This window comes from Stegastes partitus, unplaced genomic scaffold (genome assembly GCF_000690725.1).
Source record: "Stegastes partitus isolate 25-593 unplaced genomic scaffold, Stegastes_partitus-1.0.2 Scaffold139, whole genome shotgun sequence".
In the NCBI taxonomy this organism is placed as follows: Eukaryota; Metazoa; Chordata; class Actinopteri; family Pomacentridae; genus Stegastes; species Stegastes partitus.
Window position 1 is genome coordinate 718,811 of NW_007577870.1, and position 12,074 is coordinate 730,884.

Consider the following 12,074-nt stretch of genomic DNA (forward strand, 5'->3'; position numbering starts at 1 on the left):
TGAATTAGTGTTTGTGAAAATACAGATTTTTGATGCGGAAGGCCACATATAGGACAGATAACGTCTTCATGGTTCAGTGAATCTCACTTATCAGTTAATTTCTCTGTTTTTCCCAGTAATATAAAGGCTGAATATGCAGCTTTTTGTTCTTGGTTTTTGGATTTTCAGAGTGATAGAATTGCAGAAAACAAGAACAATAAACCTGGATTACTGGATGGATGTTATCCTGACTTACCAGATGTTGACTGCGGGTACAAGCCTGCCATTTATTTTCTTTTTTTTGCACAATTCACGCAGCTTTAATCTGCTAATTCCTTGTCACTGTTTCCAAAATCCCATCCATTACAGCAACCTCCAGAGCAGCTTTAACGGTGAAAAATGCAAAGAAAGCAGCAAGTTTTTCCATCAAACTAACTCCTTTAATGACGGTTCTCACCTCCCTGCATGCAGATACGCAGCAGAAATAGCTCCCTAGTCAGCGTTTTTATTAAAGGCTGCCAGTCGATCCTGTTCTTGGCTCTGCCCAACACGACTGTGATTGTTTTAAAGATAATAAAAACATGCCAGAGCTTTTTTTTTTCCCTCCTGTGAGGTGCAGTTGGACCATCGCACACAGCACCAGAGGCTGGTCTGACTGTGTAACTGACTGGTGGGTTGTTCAGAAGCTACACAGCCTTTTCATGGCCTTCCAGAGGAGGAAAACTGGCTCAAAGTACATTCTGCTGACAACGTTCCCTTTGTTAATTGGCACTTCATGCTAAAGCTAAGCTAGCAGCCAAAAGTTCCATCCTGTTTTTGCACATTAACTCTATTTTGAAACGGTCAAAACTCTTCTTCTAACACCTACAGTCTAATGCAGGACTTTTAAACTGAGCACAGAATTATGTAAAGGAACCACCAACCGGTATCTCCTCCAACAGACCCACAGCTTCCACATTTCCAGTATTGGTCCTGAGCTAAACTAACAGATGTGGGAGTCTTCTCATGTAATTCTCTGCAAAGAAAAATCAAATACTCGTACTTCCATATTGGTTTAAAAAGCCGCTAACTCGCTGGAGCGTATTAGTTTGGTTCCTCGTACCGTTCAAAAGACTTCACTTCAATCGCTGCGTTTTTATTGTCTGGTTTTATGTAAATGACGACATGGCACAAAGACACACATCAATGCGTCGCGTTCCTCCACATTCGAGCATCTTTGTGCTACGACTGGTGATAACGCAGCTGTTTTCGTTCCCTGTGTGTGTCTTTGTGGGTACGCGCACATTTGTTGTTAAGATTTAAGTCTAACAAGATTCTGATGTAAAAAAAAAAAAAATCTCAAAGGAATGAAGAAGTTCTTCAGGTTGTTGTTCTGGTAGTTTGGAGGGTAAACGGCCTCCCCGGTGTCGCTTATCGCTCTCTGATGTTCTTTTGTAATAAGCTTCACCTCTCCTGCAGGACGACCGGTTTGGAGCAAAGTAGATTCTCTGAGAAAGACGCTGCACGGCTGTAGATCCAAACTGAAAATGAGCGGCTCGTACTGACGGTGGATTCATTCTCCCCGTCGCCTCGACCGCTCTGCTGCTTTAAAGTCGCCCTCAGGTTTTAGCTGGTGTCAGACAAGAAGAAATACTTGTGTTTCTGTAGTTCTTCAGTCAATCCATTATACCTGGACGCATCTTTGTCATTTTCAAGCTGTTAAGTGGACGTTGATGCCAGAGGAGGAGTGAAGTCTGAAATAAACCGTCAGAGAAAAAGCTTGAATCAGCAAATTTCAACGTAAAAAACCAACGAAACTCAAATTCTATTAACTCGCCTTTTCAGACCTCCTCAGCCACAGACGGAGTTTAGCTCAGTTGCCTTTTACCGGGTGAAGCTATAGTTGATGCTTCATCAGCAGCAGTGAGTAGATAGTTTGATAGTTTGGTTGACTTCAGTGTATTCGATGCAAACTGCCACAAAAACACGTAATGAAAGCTCAAAGTCTGGTGAAAATAACATCAACTGTCTGCAAAATAATTTAATTTTCAGCTGATCTAAGCAGTAATTTTATGGTCGAGCATTATAAAAAGAAGAACTTGCTGTTGCTTTGGCCTGTTTTTTAGGAGTTAACATGTAAATTAACTTTATTTTGTAATTTAACAAAGCAGAATAAAGTCTGCTGTATTTACCATTTTTCAATCCTTTACAAACATAATTTGTCTTTCAAATAACCACAAATATCCATAAAATAATCTTATTTTTGCTGATCTGAATATAGTTAAAGTAATTTTAAAGTCACACATTGACAAGTTTTGACTGGTTTTTTTTTTACAGTCAACGTGGAAATTTTTACTTTTTTTTCTGTGATTTTTACCCGACATCATCTGTAATTTAAGAAAACAAGGAAAATATGTGAATTAATTAAGTTTATATAATAAAATAGGGAAAAAATCTATTTATCAGTCTTTTAATATACATAGTTAAAAATAACAGCTAATATTTGTAAAATAATGCGATTTTTTGCCGATTTAAACAGAAATAGAGTAATATTACAGCCAAACCTGATGAAGGAATGAAATGCTATTGGTAAAAATGAAATACCGCTATTTTTTTTAGGGTTAACATGTAAATTAGTAAGTTTTCCTCAGATTTTTTACGTGTTATTATCTGTAATTTGACAATTGTTGTGTTTATTTGTGTATATTTTTGATTTTTGTGTTGAAATTATAACCTGGTTACCTTCATAAATAGGTTCAAGTGGATAAATCAAGACTTTGTTTCTCCTTTATTAAAAGTAGGACAATACAAACTGATCAGCAGTTATCAGTACTGACTAAAATTAATAGTATTAATAGTAATTAATCAATGCAGGTGAGATAAAACTTCCACATTTGACTGTTTTCCTCCTTAAAGCGACGATTTCTGCTCTGCTTCTGTTAAATGTCATCATTCTCTCATGTACGAACTCATTTTCAGTCACATTAAAAAAAAAGAAAAGTCATCTTTATTATCATAATATCCAATTTAGACTTTTTAGAGCCGCTGATTGAAGTCTTGAGCTTTTTGTCTTTCATTTCTTTTCAAATACTGATCTGGCAATCTGACTTGGGCGTAATAATCACTCCGATCCCCCCCCCACCTCCGTCACATCGCTCACACCGCCGGAGCTCCGTCTGAAATCAATTTATTATTATCTCGCAAAACATTTAAAAAAAAAAAAAAAAAGTATGATCTCCATATCAAAAGGCTGAACTTATTTACTCACTTGCAAAATGGGTTTTTCGGATTTTTTTCTTTTTTTTCTTTTCACAGTAAAAGTTTTGCGGATGAGAGGAACATTCCCGCTTTTTCATTCTCAGAGAAACATGCCGAAAATTGCAGCCGGCGCGGAATGCTATTGACTTTCTATGGGATGGATTAGCCACTGTGGAATCCGGGGAAGGGAAATTAGTATTCTGCATCACAGCCGGAGCGGTCTCCTGGTTCTCCTCTGAATTTCATCATGTTCTGCAGAATCGATGATGCAGAGCGGGGGGGGAAAAAAACGACCCTTGTTTGGATTGTTGTCCGAAGAAGGGCTAAATTTATGCTAATGTTGGGTTTTTTCTGTATGTGTGTGTGTTCAGTTTGCAGTGACATATGTGTGCATTTATAGAACGAGCATGTTGTGTTTTTTTTTTTTTCCATTTAGCAGCACTGGTGGGGCTTTATTAGCAGCCGAAGCCTCAGCGAGCCATCTCGGTTAAAAAGCGTTCAGGGAGGCGCAGTTAGCTAATAAGGAACTACGATATGGAGAAACAAAAAGCGCGGTCCCTCGGTGGCACTGTCAAAGATTTAGCAAACAATCCGAGAGCCTGTTATCCCTAATAGGATTCATCACACCGTCTACGGCGAGCCGTCGAGCCGAGCAGCGACTGATGAAGAGGAAAGATGCAGGTTTTTTTTTCTATCCGTACACATAAAGCGGCTACAATAGAGAAAACAAACTTCATTCATCGAGCTCAGATCTGCGTTAGTTCAGTCGCTGCTGTGAACTCCAAGTTGGAGCTGAGAGTTTGAAGCTCGTAGACGCTGAATCAAAGACCGGACTGTGGAGGATTTTGTTTTGGGACGTTTTGAGGGAAAAGTCAAGTTTACAGGCACAGAACTGGAGCCGTTTAATGACATTCTTCAGTTAATTGAGCCATCATCTCTTAGAAAGCGAGGTTTATATCAGCAGTTTAGAACATGCTTCTGTAGGAATACAATATCTGTGTGCGGCAACAACAGCCGAGTGTGTTTTTCTCGAGTGTTTTCATCGACCGGAGAGCGTATGTGGCCGGACTACAACAACAAATCAATTAGTTTTCTCTAGCTAGCTATTTTATTGATTGAAATAATCCGATAAATCAAGATTCTGATTCTTTCCTCCCTTATGACAGTAGATCTGATATCTTTATAGGACATAATTTTGGGCTTTTGAAAACATTATTTGACATTTTTCACCATTTTCTGACATTTTATTGACCAAACAACTCATCACTTATACACTAGAGTGTCCACACAGCATTTTTTTCATCTTCTAAGCTCATTTTTTTTCATTTAAGCTCACTTTTCTCATGTTTTACATGACATCAAACAGCTCCAGCTTCTAGATTCTGGTTCCTTTCCTCCTCTGTGACAGTAAACTGAATATCTTTGGGACATTTGAGGACATAATCTTGGGCTTTGTCAAACACCAGTTGAGATTTTTCGCCGTTTACTTTACCGTTTGTGTTCAACGCTTCGAGCACTTCTTGTAGAAAATCTTTAAACTTTGGAAAGACGCTGATGCCGTCACCGACGTTCCTTTTTTTTTTAGAATCACATTGGCCCGACTCATCAGCTTGGTAACCAAGAAAATAGAGAATAAACTTGAGCTGTTTGATAAGTCAGACAGAAACTATCCCAATGAAGGGCCATGCTTAACTATCATACAACAGTGGTTAGTGTGGTTTTACGATATAGTTGTCATAGAAAAACCATCCTTCTTTAGCTCCCCAGCACCCTGTTAAGGCTTGTTTGTAGCTTTTCTGAAGACATTATATGTGCAAACACCCTAAAATATGATTGTTGTTGATGTTAAGGTGAATCAAAACCACTTCAGGAAAGTAAAAGATTGTAGCTGAATTTCTTAAATGAGAAAACGTGAGCACGTTGTCAGAACCGCGATCTCTTCCTAACTTGAACCAAACCTCCACACCATAGATTGTATATTTAAGATGATATAGCTTCTGTAACATCACCCACTGTTTCGACCACCGCTTTGAAGCCTTGAGCTCGGTCGATCTGTCAAAGAAATCAAACATAACTTACTGTATCGACTATTTTCCTGTAAATGGGACCATACTTTACTAAATTAACATCATATTCTATTGAAGGAGACTTAAACCTAGCAGATGAGTCCATTAACTTCTTTGGTAAACATTCACTAAGGTAACAAATCAAGTAAGAAGTGGCCTCATTTCCTCATAGACTTCAACCAGAGGAGTCGCCTCCTGCTGGCTGTTGGAGAGAATGCAGGTTGAAAGAATTTTTCAAACTCCGAACCTTCATTTATCTTTTATTTACAGTCTATGCTCCAGATTCAGGCTGCAAAAACCCCAAAATGTGGAAATCTTGAACTTAGTAGTGTTGAAAAGATGATGCCCTAAAAGTTTTTGTCTCGTCGATACGATTCAAAAGATACTTGAGTTTAGGAAAATGAGAAAATCAGAAATATTTGAGATGTTTTTTTGGGGGGGTGAGGCATTTTTGCATGATGATTGAAGCAACAAATTGCGATATTTTCTCAACATTACTCCCAACAGCAACCCTTTAGAAACTCTCTAAGAAATTAAAAGTAGAGAAAAAAAGGGAAGAAATCCTCCTTCTTTGATGGACAGTTATGCTCTTGGAGCTGCATTAAGAAAAGAAGACATTAAAGTTCAGCAAGGTTTATAAACCACAATAACTCAGATTAAAATAATCTGCAGTGGATTATTTCACCGAGACGTCCAGTTAAATGAGTTGTGGCCGAGCTGACAGGAGCACATCCTTCATTTTGTCATCGCACTTCTTCTTTTTTTATGAACTCTGTCCGCTGACGGACATCAGTTATCGAGGAGCGAATCTCATCCAGCCTCCTTTTATGTGAAACAACCCAGATGCAGTGCTTTCTGTGGAGCTTATAGATTTTTTTTACTTTATTTATTTCTTTTAAGGAAGCTCTCTGGTTGGGTGATAGCGAGCGGGCTGATGGCAGTGACTGATGCCCGGTGACTGTAGAGGAGCCTGGGGTTTAGGTGGGCGGCAGGAAAGACGTGAGGAGCCACCCAATGAGACGCTCCGTCACCGTCCTCCCTGCCTCCCGCTTCTTTGAGTGGAGACAAAGGAGGGATAAGCAGGTAGTTATTTTCAGTTTCAGCGCGAGATATCCGGGTTAATCGCAGCTAAATCATCTCTTGTGTTGCTAGACGTGAGTGTTTGCTTTCAGTCGGAGGCCGTCGTTCAGCAGCGTGGTTCTCCTGTTCATGCTAATGCAGGCAGGCCCACGCTTTCCCGTCCTTGTTTTTGTTTTTCCAGCTCCAGGAACGAAGCCCGAAATTGCCCCGAGATCACAGGAAAAAAATGTGGGGAAAAAAGGAGAATTCAGTTGTTTTTTTTCTCTGGAAAATATTTCTCTAATTTCAGAAAGTGCTTCTTGAACTACACCAGGTGTTTTTTTGTTTTTTTGACAAGTGGGGGGAGGATAAGTGGGAAAAGGATGACGCAGGGAAGGGAGGAAATCAGAGGGAGACGGAGACAAAGAGGAAAAAGAAACAAAAAAAAAAGAAGGCAGAGAGAGAGGGAGCTCAAACAGATTATTTACCTCAGTGGGATAAACAGGGAGGCATATAGGATGGAACGAATTTGAATGACAAGGCAGCTGATTTCTCCTAATTGGTTTTGACTGTCTGTCTTTGAACTGCCGGTGCGCCGCGGCTCTGTTTCCAGGCATACAGTTATCTCCTCCAATCTGGAGTGCTGCTTAATTTCTCAGACAAATATCAAACCTCTCTCCACACTGGATTAGTCGCAATTTAATAAGATTTGCACTGCCGCTGCTCACAGGGGCTGTTTTTTTTTTTTTCTTTTTTTTTTTTCTTGTTCTTTCTCCCTTGAAGCCGAGGGAACCCAGCTTTAAGGTTCCTCTCTGCTCCACCTTTCCAGAACACCCACATTCACCGCCCACGCATCCGCTCCCACCTGCAGATCGGCAGCAGAGAAGCCGAAGAAACAACTCTAAATATGTTTAAATATTGTTTCTCTTAAAGCTAGAGGAAAAAAAAAAAAAGAGCGACCACTGGGATGAGTTAATATCATGCATCTCCAATGCAAATCTGCATTTTGAGAGTTTTCTCAAAGCGAAGCGAAGTATCTTGACATAAGGCAGATTTCACTGCTTTTTTTCTTCTTTTTTTTTTCTTTTTTCAAGGTACCATCTTCATCCAAGAAAACTCTCGAGTGGAGCTGATTTGCATCAAAAACGAATGACATTATCTCACCCTGCAGTTTTTTTTATTTTTTTCTGTTTCTTTCCCTCCCTTTGCTTTTACATAATATAAATCAGATTGTAAGACTCTGCGGTGGAATAAATGACTTGTTCAGGGGATTTTTTTTTGGCACAATAAGTGCTGCCTGTCAAGACCTCAGCGAAGATGAGCTCTTCACTTGAGTGGCAGATGCTTTCTCTCAGCAGCATCCACAAACATCCAAAACCCATAGCAACAAGCTGCTCGCCTTACTGTCTGTCTAGACTTTTATTGACAGCTCGCTGCTAGATTAAGCCGACTCCACGGAAAGGTTGAGAAGTCTCCTGCAGAGCTCGTGCTCGGTTAACCCGTTTCCTTTCGCAAGAATCAGCTGAGGACGTCCGCCGGGTTGTTGCACCTTTTTTTTTTTTTCTTCTTCTGAGAGTCGAATGAAGATGTAAAAATCCTGACAGTTTTCTGAATCAACCCGTGAAAAATTAGCGAGCTTCTACCTTAATTAGGAGACTGCTTTTCACTTGATTGAGCTGTGAAGGCATCAAATTTGATTAAGATTTAATTAAACGCAGAAAGTCTCCCCAACCGGTCGGTGGCGCAGCCTTCGGACAGTCGCTAACCACTTGTTTTACACCAGCGTCTGACGCTTTGCATGCAGCCTTCTCAAATATTCAGAGAGCAGTGAACAGTGGTCGCTGTAATACATCTGCTCTGTTGGATATTTAATTGACCTCTTAACATTTTACATTTCTTCCCTCCTCAAAGTAGCTTTAAAGTTGGAAAAAGCATCTTCTTTTTTTTTCCCACCACCCGCTCTGACACTATTTCATATATATTCGGCTTATTCCAGTTTTTATGGAGGCAATATATTTACACTGTGAAATATTTACACCCAGGACTCTATATTTTTATGTCTGCACATTTCCCCTCGAATCGTAATATTCTAGATGTATTAGGAATCATTTTTACACACATTTCACCGAAATCCGCTCCGTCATATCTCGGCGCATTTGGAAACTTTCCCAACTCGACCAGAGTTTGAAGTAAAGTTCTGTGCGTTTGAAGAAAGTGTCGGCGCGCAGCAGGAGTTTGTGCCGACCGACCCGTCATTAGGTTACAGAGGTTTTTTTTTCTTTCTTTCTTTATTCGAGCTTGCAGCGTGGCTCCAGGGATGGTCCTGTCGGTCAGCCGATCCATCACTTTGGTCCGGATTGAAACATCTCAACTGCTTTTGGATGGATTTCTATGAAACGCGGCGCAGAAGTCCAGACAGCGGTTGTCATCTCCTGACCTCTCCTGAGTTAAATGTTGGATGAACAAATTTCAAAAAACTTTAGAGATCCGTCGTCCTTTCATGTGCTTTGGTTTATGAACCTGCAAAGCTAATGACATCTCCATCACTTTTAGCTGAACTTTTTTAGCAGATTTAAGCAACTTAAATTAAGTTTATTAAAATAAACCTCCCATCCATGGATAGATAGATGCAGTTAAGCTAGTTTAAGCTAATCTTCCTTTAACTAATAGGTTTATTCTGGCTGGAAATGGTATAAACAAGCGACAGTAAGAGGTTGTCCAAGAAATGTCCAGAAATGATTCATAGCACTAATCAGAATCCATTTTTATTGTCATTATGCAAATAATGAAATTGCACATGACTTTCTCCTTGTGTACAAACATCAGACTGATATGTTCGATGGTAAAGTCTTGATTTGCTTCCACACCAACCACACAGTTGTTATAATTGCTAACAGTCTCCACTGGGACGTCGTCTTCTGCGTTGGTCTCCAGCTCTTTGACGTTGAACGCTTCCTGGTCATCACTCTGGTCTTCAGGTTCCTCCACAGGCTCTAGTTGAGTTCTGGACGCCAACATGTTGATAATTCTGTTTCCTGTTACCCATTTCTCCACCACCATGGCTGCATGTTTCAGATCTTTATCACAGCTTAAGGTCCTAGTTTTTTCTGCAGACTGTCTGATGTTTTCCTCCAGAATCTTAATGGTTTCTCATGATGCCTCCTACTTTGACAACTTTGCCTCATCCATCAGCTAATAAACAACCACAAAGCATCACATTCCCACCTTTAAGCTTTACTGTGTGGATGATGTTCTTATGGTTGAATGCTTCTTCTTTCTTTTACCAACTGAATGCCATGTCTTGGTTTCCAAACTACTCCATTTTCACATCATCTGACCACAGAACTGATGACCAAAACCTTTCATTTATGGGTTTTTTGTGCATCTGTCTTGAAGAAGTAGAATCCTACATGGTGTTCGTCCATAAAGACCAGCCTTGTTCAGTGTGTGATTGAGATGTTGGTACCAGAACAGCTCAGATTCATCCGGATGATCTCACTTGGATCCATTCTTGCCATTGCAGAAGTCACTTTTAGCTTCCTACTAAACTTTTTTGAGGTATTTTAAGGTGGAACTCCTTTTTTGAGAATGCTTTGCACTTGAAAACACTTTGACATGACTTCATAGGTTTCCTCATCTTGTGAGCAGCCACAATGCACAACTGGAGGTTCTTACTAAGATTTTAGTCATGACTTGCAGTTGACTAGAAACTGACTAGAGAACTACCGCAGCAGCTGTATTTGTAATTTGTAGTACATTAGAATGCCCTGGAACTTGGTAGAAATCACCAAAATCATTTGGACTGCTATGGAGGCTGCATTTCCTCAAATATTTGTGCCATTTTTAGTAAACATTTACCAAAAAAACCCATCTAAACCAGTATTTTGTTGCTTGTTTATGTGTTTTCCAGCCCCATTGGTCGACTAAAAGAGTCACTACGAATCAAAAATTGAATAAGTTTGAATAAGTTGGGGCTTAACTGTACAAGGATGGATTAAAACCCACTACATGGTTTTTCTAAGAGTGAGTAAGAGCCCTCAGACAGCTGGGAATAAACAAGCATTTATTGTCCTCAGGGGGAATAAAGCTTGCATGTGATTAGTGCCACATGAAACGAGGCAACAGTAAACACGCCGTCGTCCCCCCTCCTCGCAAATGATGCCGCCCCTCTCCGGGCCAATCTGTTACAAACATGACACTTTGTTTTGACTGGAGCTCAAGCGCTTCGGTGTAATTCTGAACATGCCAGGATCTATTGGTGAGATGCATCATCCCCCCAAGTTTCATCAAAATCTAGTCAGTGGCGTCAGATATATTCCATGTGACAACTGTATGAATTCATGAATAATATAGCACCGCCCTCGGCGTCGGGAATGTAATTTTAAAAAGCTTGGATACAGTAGTGAGATGCATCGTTGACCATGCTTGATGGCCGCTGACAGGGGATATAAAAAATTCTATGCAATTATGGAATTCACTTTGGATTTTATTGTTTTGTTTTTTTTTTGCGACGAACCAATGAGCCATAAACATCTCGAGTTTATTCACCACTTTGTTTTGATGTCGTTAAAGGAGCAAGCCGCCAACTTTAGCCAGTTTAAGAGAACACAGGTAATTAACGCTGATGATGATATGATGGCAGTGTTGACATTTTGGGGCGTCGATGCCACAAGTTTAAGCCAACGTTACAGCCTGAGGGGTGTGATGTTTACCAGGATTCACAGTTTAATGAGCTCGACCCGCACCAGACACTGAAGGTCAACCTTTGCTGCATCGCTGTTTCTGTCTCTTATAAGCCCCTTTAAGTGCAAATTATCACTTGATTTGACTGCAGTGCATTCACAGACAGCTTTGTAGCCAACCTATCCAACAAATTAAACCATTCTGACAAACTTAGCTGCCTGTGTGGCTTTGGAACATGACGGACGGAGAACAAACAGTAAATAAATGATGTGTTTTGTTGAGACGGTTTTGTCATATTCATGCAGCTGTGCTTCTAACCTCAAATTAAATGAATCATCACCTCTAATCAGTCATAAAAGCTGAAAACAGTTAAACCTCTGAACCCCCAAAACTGTTGGCAAGCTTGTAAAGGATTTTATCTAAAAAAAAAAAACATTTTCAGAGCCAGAAATTGTAAAAACAGAAAGAAAAATAGGATTTTCACATTTCTACAAATGAATCATGTGTGATGTATGTTTTCATCAAGAAAAAATAACCAAATTGGAGCTTTAAATTGTGATATTTCGCTAAAATTACTTTATTCTATGTTTTTAATTTAACGGAATTGTATTTGTTATTTTTCTTTCTTTCTTTCTTTTGTTGTTACCTACTTTGTAAAGCGTCTTTGAGTATCTTGAAAAGCGCTATATACTATGCATTATTATTTTTAAAGATTTATAAATTCTCCAAAGATGAATCGTTTGTCTTAACCAGATTCTGTAAAAAACTAAAAATTCTGCGCTTCTTGGTGCAACTGTGAAGCTATCAAAGAGTCATCTGCAACCAACAGTCATCTTGTCAAAACTTCTGTGACTTTCTGGTTGAACTAGGATGAACTGCAGGCAGTGTTTGCACAGAGCAGATACCAAATAAGACCAGAAACAAATTAAAAAATGCAAATAGTTAAATATCTAGAGTATATATATTTCTGATTTATTTCCCCTCTAGTGTTGCTAAAACTGGAGGGCAAATGCTGGACATGTCGATTCCAAATTATTCCCATTTTTGTGA

At 39.6% G+C, this 12,074-nt stretch overlaps 1 protein-coding gene across 1 annotated transcript in view; it reads left to right on the plus strand.

Moving 5' to 3' along the window:
* Positions 1-8,397: 8,397 nt before the first annotated feature.
* Positions 8,398-12,074, plus strand: part of gfra4a (GDNF family receptor alpha 4a) — a 30,220-nt gene continuing 26,543 nt past the window's right edge. The window contains exon 1 of the mRNA XM_008278963.1: positions 8,398-8,453. Coding sequence (XP_008277185.1) covers positions 8,398-8,453 — 56 coding nt within the window. The remainder of the gene's footprint in view (positions 8,454-12,074) is intronic.